This window comes from Orbicella franksi, chromosome 9 (genome assembly GCF_964199315.1).
Source record: "Orbicella franksi chromosome 9, jaOrbFran1.1, whole genome shotgun sequence".
NCBI lineage: Eukaryota > Metazoa > Cnidaria > Anthozoa > Scleractinia > Merulinidae > Orbicella > Orbicella franksi.
Genome location: NC_138153.1, coordinates 25415104 through 25427016, shown reverse-complemented (window position 1 = coordinate 25427016; position 11913 = coordinate 25415104). Strand labels below are relative to the sequence as shown.

At 40.2% G+C, this 11913-nt stretch overlaps 3 protein-coding genes across 4 annotated transcripts in view; 2 read left to right on the top strand and 1 right to left on the bottom strand.

Moving 5' to 3' along the window:
• Positions 1–682: 682 nt before the first annotated feature.
• LOC145497206 (rhamnosyl O-methyltransferase-like) lies at positions 683–5876 on the top strand. Its single transcript, XM_081477016.1, has 4 exons — positions 683–1114; positions 1542–1843; positions 4065–4330; positions 5384–5876. The coding sequence occupies exons 1-4, from the start codon at positions 958–960 to the stop codon at positions 5427–5429; spliced, it is 771 nt and encodes a 256-aa protein (XP_081333142.1). The 5' UTR covers positions 683–957; the 3' UTR covers positions 5430–5876.
• Positions 5877–5907: 31 nt separating this feature from the next.
• LOC145497201 (beta-mannosidase-like) overlaps positions 5908–11913 on the bottom strand; it is a 32027-nt gene continuing 26021 nt past the window's right edge. For both annotated transcript variants that reach the window (XM_081477011.1, XM_081477012.1), the window contains exons 18-22: positions 11617–11718; positions 10607–10708; positions 10331–10513; positions 9129–9278; positions 5908–7065 (exon numbers count right to left, since the gene is read on the bottom strand). In XM_081477011.1, coding sequence (XP_081333137.1) covers positions 6979–7065; positions 9129–9278; positions 10331–10513; positions 10607–10708; positions 11617–11718 — 624 coding nt within the window. In that variant the 3' untranslated portion in view covers positions 5908–6978. The remainder of the gene's footprint in view (positions 7066–9128; positions 9279–10330; positions 10514–10606; positions 10709–11616; positions 11719–11913) is intronic.
• LOC145497209 (uncharacterized) lies at positions 7163–9068 on the top strand. The gene has a single exon (XM_081477021.1). The coding sequence runs from the start codon at positions 8263–8265 to the stop codon at positions 8809–8811; it is 549 nt and encodes a 182-aa protein (XP_081333147.1). The 5' UTR covers positions 7163–8262; the 3' UTR covers positions 8812–9068.

The following is an 11913-nucleotide window of genomic DNA, read 5'->3' as shown; positions in this document are numbered from 1 at the left end:
TTACAACAATTACACTAAAATAACATTATACTTTAAATAGGGTCACTAACAATAATACAATAAGTTGAATAGTTAACCTTAATTTATTTACACGAATATAATAAACAAGCTAAACAAGAATATTCCTTAAAAAAACAGTAAGCGTTTCAGTAGTTCAGTTCAGTCCACCTTGCGTCTGAAGTCCTTGTCCTTGAACTTGACCCCAACAACGTTCCACCAACACATGAAACACGCAACGAATCAAACTCCCGTTTATTACTCCCACTTTTCAACTTACTTCTTCCGGTTACGTCTTCAGTCAGTCCGGTATACTTCAACTTGACTTCTCCGGTTTACTCCAGCTGTCCGGTTTACAACGGCCTACTTCGACAGAACTTTAAGCTTGTCCTTCGATTGCTTCAACCAGCTATTTAGCACTCGCGTTCCCAGGCAAATGGCTCTTTGTCGTGAATTTAGGAATGTCTCACTGATGGCTTTTCAGTAATGAAAATGTGCTTCCGGACGCGTTCCTGCCACTTGCTAATCTCGCTCGTAACTTCACTTCAACCTTCTTCTTCTACACACAGAAAAACCTCACAACACGTATCACCCCAAAACCCTAAATATGCAAACGCAAGGTGTAAAATGAGAGATCGAAAGGAAAGAAAACTATTGTATAAAGACTGATTACAAGGGCATAGAACAGAACTGGTTACGCAATAAAAGAATATAGGTTACGTAATAGGTGCTACAGAATAAATGCAATTTTAAACGCTAATCCTATGGGAAGTAATTAAGCAGTTAGTTAGAATAAGATCACACCTTAATAATTTTAATTCTAAATACTAAGCTTTCCATGACAACGCTCTATATGGTGTATTGATGTTAGCGGGGAAAAACCGCAGGGGAGCGCGAAAATATAAGGCGTTATGATAGCTTTTTGTTTTGTTTTCTTTTCAGTAAAATTCGTTTCAGAACATGGATTGCCAAATTGAAGATAAGACGTATTACCCGGGACTGGCAGAACAAGTTAAAGAGGAACTATCCCTGAATGACAAAAACAGATTTGTTCCAATGGAAGAAAGGCGAGACACCTCTGTGCTATCAGTTGATGTTCTTCGGAACTTGTGTCATGGTAAGACATGTGTGATAGCTAACTCCTACTAATAAGACTGAGCAAAAGCAAGCAGATTCAAGGCTGCAAAAGTGCGCTATAAAAAACTACGCCGGTGAAAAATTTCTATTACGAGAATACTGAGGAAACGATAACAACTACATATGTGTAGCCCAACTAATTCCTTAAACATGTAGATAGCATCAAAACTGCATAACGCGTGAGAAGTTAGGGAGAAGAACATATGAACAACAGGCCGTCACTTTCGAGGGCCCCCTCAGGCACCAGTTGTGATCACAGCTCTTTCAGTTATCATGATTCACTCGCGCAGCTCTTCAGCAAGGGAGTTTCTTTTCTCTTCTCTCTCTCTCTCTTTCTCTTTTTTTTCAAGGAAAGAAAGTAAAGAACACATATTCTGATTAATCTCATTTATCATTTATTTCTTAAGGAAAATACATGACGTTCTGGCGTGGCGTGCCAATCATGAAAGATCCCTTATCTCTGACAGCAAGCCAGCAGTTACTATGGGAACTCAAACCTCAAACGGTATTTGAGTTTGGCGCCTACAAGGGAGGCTCAGCTCTGTGGATGGCGGACATGTTAAAACTGTTTGGTTGCAAGTCACGTGTAATATCCATCGACATCAACCTTTCCATGCTGGATGCTTTGCCTAAAGAGTCCCCGGATGTGGAGTTCATTGAGGGAGACTTGTTTTATGTGGAAAAATTTTTTCCAACAGACTTTCTGAAGGTAAATTAGTAACCGCAGAGTTGGTACCTACTTGAAATCTTCTAACTAAGGTTATTGTAGTTCCCTTAAAATTAATCACTTTCCTCAAGCTGAAAAACAAATTCGCAAGGTTTAGGTATCTTCAAAGCAAATCCTTATTTTGTATCTTTAGCATGATTGACTGACTGATTGACCTTTTATGTAAATTCAAGTCGCTCTGTTTGAATGTCGATGTCGATGATAACTTTAATGCAATTTTGATTATTCCCGTTCAAAACAACTCTTTTTACAATCGAACCTCTCCACAACGGCCACTTTGGGGACAGGGAAAAGTGGCCGTTACAGAGAGGTGGCCGTTACGGGGAGGTAGGGGTTTAACTTGACACCCGTTTTTTCAGGGTGCGGCATTTCGTTTCTAAAAAATGCTTATTTTAGCATATAAATACTTACCACAATCAAAATATATAAATAAAACAGAAACTAAACAGAATCAGAGATCAACGACACGTGGCACAGATCAATCTTGGTGACTTTTACCGTAAAAAAATGGAACCTGTATACACCGTTCGTCAGTCACTTGTTAACTCGCCGTTGTCGAGAGGTTATAATTTATTAGGGAGTTTAAGAAACCAGGACGCGACGCCGAGGACAACGTCGGTTAAAAAATGATTTTACATTTTACCTAAGAATCTCTAGATACTCTAAAATCATTTTGCTTTGTTTCTCAGTGTCAAAACTATCACGAAACTGAATCCGGGACAAGGCCAAACATTTGAAATAAAAAAAAAATTAGCCGTCGTGGTTCACGTTCTACGGACAACGCAGACTTTGGTCATTTTACGTTGTTGTTTTGCAGAGGACGGCAAAGAAATGTACCAATAATTATAACGCACGTGCACAGCTATTGTTCTGCTCATTAAACCAAAAAATAGTGGTCGTTGCAGAAAGGTGACCGTTATTGGAGGTTAGACTGTATTACATAGAGCAGTTCAAATTGGCGAGCGCAAAACATGAAAAACCAACTGGCATAAATAACTGTTTAATGAAAGCTTTTTGATACCGTCAATCAGGTTCGAAAACGTTCAGATGGAAAGCAGGTGAACAAAAGCTTGCCATTACAGTTTACCACTTCATGCAAAATAGTTGATAAAAACACTCCGGTGTTACAATAAGCACGTTGTCGGAGCTCTAGTCATCTTTTTCACTAATCGTTGTTACAGAAGTGGTTAAAAAATAACGAAGTCATTTAAGACAGTCAAGCCCAAAACAGTTGCAAGGAAATGATTATCTACTGATAGATGTGCAAAAGAGCCAACGTGTTCCCTCAAAAGTAGCGTGGAGCAACTCAAAGTAAGTTCGAGAGCGGTGACTTGGAGTAACTCGGAATAGGTTCGAGAGTGACTGAGAATGACTCGGAGCAAGCTCGAAAGTAACTTCGAGTGACTCCCTACAAGTTCGAGAGTAACAATATCGCTGTGCGTTCGAGTTTTCAATTTAAGTTTGAAGAAACATATTCCTTCTAATACGCACCTGCTGAAATGATACAGACTTGTCAATTTTAATTTAAAGAAAAGTTTCTGTTAGTACGTTCCTGTTACTTGATGAAAATTCTACGGTTTTGCTTTAACACTTCACACTGACGAAGCACGAATTGACATTTCACAACGCTTCGTGGCATAAGCGATACCTTCCCTTGTTGTATAGTGCCGTAAATTGATTTGTACGATAACTTTCACCTGACTATTGACTGGAAGAATAAATGTGCCACTGAACCGTGGACTCACAATTTCGGTGGGGGAGGGCGGAGGGGAGTTGGGCCCGCTACTTTCGGAGGGTTCGCTATTTTCGGGGATCGGGGAATTTATTAGCGGCCACAATTTTTTGACGTTACTTTCGGGGTGTCGCTACTTTCGGAAGTTGACAGTAGGTTCTTTCAAAATTTCTATGACGGAGATATAGATGTTGACTACCAGAAAAATAAATAAACTTGCGTATGGTCCTTAAATATACAGTAAGCTAGCTGCGGTATTTTGAACGAATTATAATCTTGAAAGTAGATGCTTTGGAAGACCATATAGCAGTGATATAGTCACATCTACACACTAGTCGCATAAACAGAAGGGCGTAATTCGTCTGAACCGATTCTGTGTATCTAGTATAAAAAGGACCAATGATGACCATTTCCTTTTGTTGTTAAGAAATCCCTTGACTTAACTTGACTGTAAATGATTTATCGATACAGGATCTGCCTCACCCATGGTACCTAACGGAGGATTCACATGTCAATATGCTAAAGGTGTTCGAGTACTTTGATGCATTTACAGAGCCTGGTGACTACATATGCGTCGAAGACACACATCCGGGTCTTCCTTTCGACAGCAATCAAGGTCTTGTCGAGGAGCTCGGTTATACAGAAACAGGTCCTGCTAAGCTGAACGCACTCAAGAAGTTCTTAACAGGTCGTTCTGATAAATATCTTGTGGATCAGAGATACACCGACTTTTTCGGGTGAGAAAATTGCTAGATTTATTGGTTAGAGAGGGAGGGAAATCCTTGCACCAAGAAAGAGGATCAACGGCGATTTGACTTCACGTGACCTACTTTTCATAAAATTATGGCCTATAACTTAAAGAATGACAAAAATGGAAAAAGCGTGTCGAAAGTACAAAATGGCCAAGTTTGAGGCCCTGGCATTAAAGGATGAGATTTTATGACGGTTTGAATTTTCAAAAAATTAAGAAGATCTGTATGAAAAAAGTTGTTGGAGGGCAAGACCTTGCTCTCCAACATTTTCCATAGACGTCCTCTAAATTTTCCGAAAATTCAAACTTATGTATAAACTTACTCTGCAATGCTGCCGGTCAAACTTGGCCATTTTGGTATTTTCGATATGCTCTTTCCATTTCTGACATTCTTTAAGTTATGACCCATAATGTAAAAAATTTTTAGCAAACATTTGATAACGAGACTCCAGCTGCAAAGGGCCTATTAAAGAAAATGGAAAATAAACTCAATAAGAGACTTTGTACCAACGTCAACTTGATTTCCGATTACAATTTCGAGCTGCAATAAAACCTGACTGAAAAACGACTAATGTCAGAGGATGTCTAATGAGGCCTTCTGTACGCCTTCATTGCTTGGAATTGTACAAGCTTATATGTATAAATGTATCATCTTCCGGCTAGGTTTCATTCACATACAAAAGCTTGCTGGGAGAAGCCAGCGATCATGAAAGCGGAAGTAATTCTCTTCCCCAGCTCGTTGTGTTACAGACTCGAACTATTCAAGCTCACTGTTTAGAGCTAACCGCGAGCTGAAATCTTGTTTACCATTTATTGGATACCCTGGCCTCCAGAGGTTTTACTTGCCGGGGTCGGTAAAAGTCTCGGGCTTGGCTTCACCTTCGTTTTGTTTCGGTTTCTAGCAGATTCCGGAGCACCCCTTCCCTTCCTCCCTCTCGAGCACAGAAAAATGCTTCTGGTAGCATGCACGGAATTGTGCTTACAACGCTCACAGCCACAACTGAACATTAACTTCAGCCTATTTATTAATCTTTTTCAGGTACAATGCAACATGGCACATGAATGGTTACCTGAAGAGAGTTTAGATGGAACACTTGCAAATCTGTTTTTGCGATCCACCATTACAATTGCTTTAAGGTGGCGGAACACAGTTTCAATCGACCGTAAGCATAGTTACAATGAGATGTTTAGTTACAAGGAGATTTTTGTCGGTCATTTGCACTCTCTCGCATATCTGTCAGCTGATTTGAAGATAATTATTATTATTTTTTTTTTTTTTCATACAAAAATGTATTCGTTTCTTTCGGAAATATGGAGTGAAGGTTGATCCTCTATGAGCCGTAGTTGAAAACTTTACTTCCCTCAGTTCTGTGCTATAGTTATTAGATTATTTAAAGCCGTCTAGTAAAAACAATAACGTTCAGTGTGGGGGTGAACAATGCTTACTTCTACAGACCATTTTATGGAAATAACAGAATTAGGTAACCGTTAAAAATACTAACAAAAACAAAGTCACAATCGAGTTAAATTCACTGCACGATTGTGGTTTGAGCTTATGTGACTGATCACTGATGCCACACAATGCAAGATTTCTAGACTTTGCATGGGAACTTCACTTCAGTCTTAAATATGCTAAAATAAAGCTGTAATGTAGAAATGAACCTTTTACCTCAATATAGGGTTGTCTTTGTGTCTTTTATGCGATTTGGGCGCAAATTGGATCCATTTTCGACGGCTTACGAGTTTTTCCACCCTAAGTGACTAGTGAAGCGAAGCAATGCCGGTGCCACACTCTCACAACACAAATTAACCTACAAGAACACCACAAAAAGAAAAAACACCCCAGCCATAATCCCAGATGAATTCCCGATCACATTAACACGTCACGGGGATCGTATTGTGATTTTAGGCGGAGAAATTTTAAATAAAATTCGGTTTTCTGTAATCTTGATACTTTGCGCTCAGCTTTCTTGCAGTTTGATAATGAGGCCTAGATGACACAAGCAAAATAAATGAATAAACATGTCATTCAATTTCCTTTCTTTGTGTCCTCTAGGCCTCACTGCCGAGCTGAATTTTAATATATCGAAAACAATCTGTTATCGTTACTTTCAGAATTTGCTAACAAACGTGAAATTTTATAGCTGCTATCATAACGTTACAGTTCATCAGGCTACCTTTCTAACGAAAATAAAGATGGGCTGAAATTTCTTTATTAAAATAATGTGCTACAAAAACTTCGCGCAGAAAAATTAAACACTTCATATTACAAACCAATCGTCTCAAACCTTAAACTGACGAGAAAATTTGTGGAGAAGAAATGCTGTATTAATTTCCATTCATAAGTACTCGTGCAAGACTCGAAGACCAGTAAAAACATTACTTTACCTTCCTATACTACAATAGCGCTATGCACCAACCTAATCTGATTTTTTCACGAACTTGTATTTTTGTTGTTTCCTGTTCTTCTCTTCCATGGTTGCCAAATTAGAAGAGGAGGACGTGAGAGAAAGAAAAATAGCCCAGTTTCTGGGAACCAGTGGTTTTTTAAGCTAATTGCTCGCGCTGATTGCAGTCTAAAAATACCAAAACATAAGAAACATAGATAATTCTGTTACTAAATCAACCGGCTGTTTAGGCGTATAGATCATAAAGAGACTTGATGTATAGAGTTTTCTCCAGGACTTCCTCCGTTGTATCTTGCCAGCTGTGAAACACCACCTGAAGAAAAAAAATATGTGACAACCCCTCAGAATAATATATGAAAAAATTATTTTCATCCAAAAATAGTTTTAAGAAAACAATCATGTGAGGCTTTTCCTGGTAGTTGTTTTGCACGAACACGAAGTTATCTTAAGTCCTTGCGGGATTATGTAAGGTCCCTAGGGACATCACGCGGTTCGAACCTCGCAGAGGGGACGCTATTTCGTTAAGAGACGCTAAGTTCGTACAGAGAAAGAATCATAACCTAAACGCAAGGTTTACGGACGGGAAAGGATTACAAGAATTGTAAGTAGAATTATAACATATTTTCAGTTTGTGTTAGTTCAAGGACAATTTCGACAATTACGGCACAGAGCCTCAAAGTAATTGTAATTTGTTTCTTTCAGTTTGACGACATACTTCTAGACAGAAGGAGTGTAAAAATAAATCCTCATAATTCCCAGCTGTTGTGGTCTGATTCAAGTGCAAAACATTAGTCGTTACCTCGGATACCTTCATGATGACGAGTTGGTTCGTCTCTCTAAAATGGACATAACTCTAAGCGTGTACTAGAGATCCCATTCGTTGTTCATGCATATATAATTTAACAAATAGATTCCATGTTGCCGTGCGTCTGTTCAGTAATTGATCACAGATGACGCCGAAATGTGCAAAGAACAAAAAGTGGCACACAAGGCGATAGCCGAGTGTGTCACTAAATGTTGTTACCACATTTTGACGTCTTTTTTGATCTATTTCTGAAAAGAAGCAAGGCAAAATGTTAATGACGTCATCTATACGTCTGTCTTCCAATAGATCATAAGTAAGAACCAATCAAACTGCGAGAATAATAAGCAATTAATGCCTGGGTTAAGAGGAAAAGTTTCCCGTGCGGCCAGTCATTAAGTGCTCTGTTATACCTCCCAACACACGAATAGAAAAAAAAACACATTTACTTGACACTCGCTGCCACACAAATATCAGAGACGATAACTTTTTCAACTTTTTTTCCACTCTATCAAAATATCTGCGGTACGTAGTTTAGCAGATATTTGGTTTCTGCACGTTCTGTATTTGGTATTCTTATTGTGTTATACAATTAGGTGTTTCAGTTGCGCAATACGCGTTAATTGCGTGTCTTATATATAGCTGTTGTCAGTTAGTGATCTTCCTTCGGGTCTGCTAACGCCACACGCTACTCCACTGTTCTTTAGCATGAGCGACTCTGAGGAAGCTAGGGCACGTTCTAGTCGGAACGATGGAGTTTTAGATCCTTCTGTCAGTGTTGCTATACAGTCTGCCGTTTCTGAATCGATGGATTCTTTAACCGATAACCTCACTAAGGTTATTGAATCTCGGCTTAGCGATTTCGCAAAGCGATTTTCCGAGGAGAACAGCTCATCCGTTGAACAAGCAGTCAAGAGAGCTCTGCGCGAACAATATATCTGCAAAAGGGAAGGAAACCAGCAGCAGTTGGATCACTCTCTCCAGGTGCTGGATAAACTAGACGAGGCATCCGACGCTCTCAAGCAGAAATCGTACCAGAAAGTTAAAGTTGCCCTGGAGTCAGGTGCTGAATTAGTTTCCAAGCGTGTTAAAGCCATTAAGCTAGCTGACAAGAGCGAATTTGGATGGGCGACCGTTAACGAATATTTGTCTGACGAACTCGCCTCCGACTCCGACGACGAGAAGAGAATTTACCGGGCCGAAAGAAGAGCCGAGAGAAAAATCAATAAAGGAGAAGTGTCGTCGTGTCCGTTCTGACGAGAAAGGAAGCGGTTCCTCCTCTGCATTCCGCGTGGCTTCTTCGTCGAGATTCTCTTCGAAGGATTTGGCTTCTTGTTCGGAAGCTAGACCAGCTCGTCGCTTGGGGCCTTGTTTTGCTGTATGTCGTTCTATAGATTAGGTTAGTGCAGAAAAGTCCTTTCATTTAACTTGCGTATAAAAATAAGAGCTAGGAACTTAACATGCATGTCATCGAACACAAAACTGACTTCTAACAGCGACTCGTGGCACTCCGAATGGAAGAACTTTTGTACTTGTCAGACGCTCCTATTTTGAAGGGTGAAATAGCTACATACTGTCTTAGAAGGTTCTGTTAACAGGAATCCATTTTCCGAGAAGCGGCCTCGGACATCTTTGGCCACCAGCCACACGAAACAAGCGGGAGACTGGGCCTCAACAGACACGCTGAACTCTCCTGCCTTGGACATCCGGGCAACTTTGGCAATCTAAAAAAAATAAAGAGACCATAGTCACGTGATATCGACCCATGTTGCCAAGAAACGGTCACAATGTGCCAGTTCACAAGTGACCACTCATGCTTAATTCGTGATTTCCAGCCTACATGTTGGTTCGTGCAGTGGACTCCGGATGGAGCGGTGTGAGTCTGAGCGCTAGTAGGGAAACTTAATTCACAGAGTTTCTCTCCATCAAAGAGTATGGATGGATGTCAGCGATCTGATACAGCAACTTGACAAAATGCTTGGACTTAGCCTGTGAATGGATTAGCATATTATCTACGGGAAATATGGTCCTATGCCACCTTAGCATTGTGGGACTTCAGCTTTATTAAGCCTCGCCTTGCGCGGCTGAGATTTGAATTGGCCAATCAAGATTCAGCAGGCGCGAAAACCTGTACTGCCCTGACGTCAATGTATGTTAACAGGAAAGGCATTGGAGTAGGACGACTTTTCTCATTGAAGACGGCACTGAATATTCATGAAAAGGGGATTTATAACTCCAAAAACCATATCACATTTTAACGTGATAAATATGAAACATTTTGTGCCTCAAAGCTTTTAATTTGGCACCAAAAAGTGAATGGGTTCCCCACGTCTAGTAACTCACTGATCCTCACTCGCAGTTCGTCGAGTGTATTTTGAACAAAGTATGTTGTTCCTCGTCAAGTTGAGCCCAGAATTCTCGAGTAACGTACATATTATAAGAGGCCAAAGAAACTTTAGCATTGTCTTTATTTTTGTTAGCTGCGAAGAAAAAGACTACTGTCGTGTCCTTTCGATAGGACAAGTCGATTTTTACTGCCGTTCGTACTGCCGGCGCAGTCGCCGCACCCAAGGCGTCGATTTATGTATAATTTTGCGACATGGCAGAAAATGACTCTCCACAAAGTTCCATTAACAGAGAAAATATTTACTTGCTTCTTAAGCAAATCTCGTGATATTACGAGGGGCTTGCTGTCTCAATCAAGTTCCTTGAATCTCTTTCTCACTGGTGCTATATCCTAAAAAAATTTATAAAGCAGCCTTAAAACGGTTTTCACCTTCAATCGAGGATCTTTTAAACCAACTGCTTCCGATAGGTTGGAAGGGTAAAAGACGTTTATCGGTCCCAGGTCTTTTCCACTACTAAGGTTCAAAGGTTTCATGGTAAATACACAATGCTGCGCACTTTCACATTTGCTGGACTGCAGAAAATCTTTTACTTCATCCGCGTACACAAGTTGCTATGAAAAACAACGAAAGGAATATTATTATCAAACTGACATGAGAATTTCGTGAAAAGCAGCGATAAAAAAGAAGCTATCTAACTGACTTACCGAGGACTGTCGATGAATGCTAAATGTTATGTTTCTTGTATACAGAGGTGTGAATGAAGACCATGCCCACGCTTTGAGAGACACTGCACCATGCGTGATTGGCTGAAAAAAAAATAAGAAAGAAAAAAAGCGATTTAGGCTTTCCACTAAACTTCGAGGCACTCCGTCGGGCATCTATCGAAGACTGGGCTAACAGCAAGTAAGTCATTATTATGAGAATAAAAGCTTAAAAGAGGGCCAATACATACTGATATGTCCTATTAACCAAGACCATCGATCTTATTGGGAGAACGTCGAGCCCAGGGACCTGTTTCTCGAAGGTCCCGAAAAGTTTTCGCACCCGGAGAGCCGTAGCAAAATCTCAAACTTTATGATTACAGAGCTGTTTTATTGACGTATTCCAAATGTGAACAGAGATTCTCTTTATACAAGAAGTTTCAGGTGTATACACCTCTCTGTTTCTTTAATACAGATTAACTAAAAGTGGCTTTGCGGGCCCGAAAAGTTTTCGGGGCTTTCGAAAAACGGGCCCCAGATCTTGACAGCACGGATCGAGGGCTGCGAGACCTGTAAAGAAAAGTACTAAGGCTGATCTTCTTCCCAGCATGTACCCGGCAAGAGTGGTTATATTAATAACAGATCACGATTCAAATGTTTGAACAAGCGCTTTGAAAATGTTACCAAGTCCAGTACTTAAAAATATTGGACCGGTAAGCATTCTAATTGGTTGATTTAGTTATCGGTCCTCTCAGTTGTCGTAGTCGTGTAATAAGCGAGCTTATTACATAATTGGGACAAATCTGAGGGCCGATAATTAAAATTAGCCAAAACAAACTGGTTCGCCAATAACCACGTACATGTATTGGACATTGTTCTCATATTGTTGTGACTTAAGCAGAGAACAAAAACACGTCTGTTTCCATACTAACAGCGACTGAATGGGAAACAAAGAAACTGTGTGTAATATGCAAATGTTAAGCAAGTCATGCGGCCCACGCAAGAACTATCACCTTCATTAGGTCGGACACAACATAAAGCTTAAATTTGTCGCCCTCCTGATAAGATGAGGCTATCACTGGAGCAAAAAAATCCTTCACAAAGTAATGAAGCATCTGGAAGAAACACAAGAAACACTTAAGAGTAAAACCCCACAATGTGTACACTAATTTTCCCTCCTACTTAACAAGCAGGTCAAGCAGTTTAGGGGAGGAAAGGGCGAGGCGCGATACACGGGCGCGAAACGCAAGACCAAAATTAAACTTTTAGGTACTTTTAATCGTTTCTTTCTGGCGCTTTGCGCTCGCTTT

Coding starts and splice junctions, on each gene's coding strand:
- LOC145497206 (XM_081477016.1), top strand. CDS start 958: ATGGATTGCCAAATTGAAGATAAGACGTATTACCCGGGACTGGCAGAA. Junction 1,115..1,541: donor TCTTCGGAACTTGTGTCATG/GTAAGACATGTG, acceptor TTATTTCTTAAG/GAAAATACATGACGTTCTGG. Junction 4,331..5,383: donor AGATACACCGACTTTTTCGG/GTGAGAAAATTG, acceptor AATCTTTTTCAG/GTACAATGCAACATGGCACA.
- LOC145497209 (XM_081477021.1), top strand. CDS start 8,263: ATGAGCGACTCTGAGGAAGCTAGGGCACGTTCTAGTCGGAACGATGGA.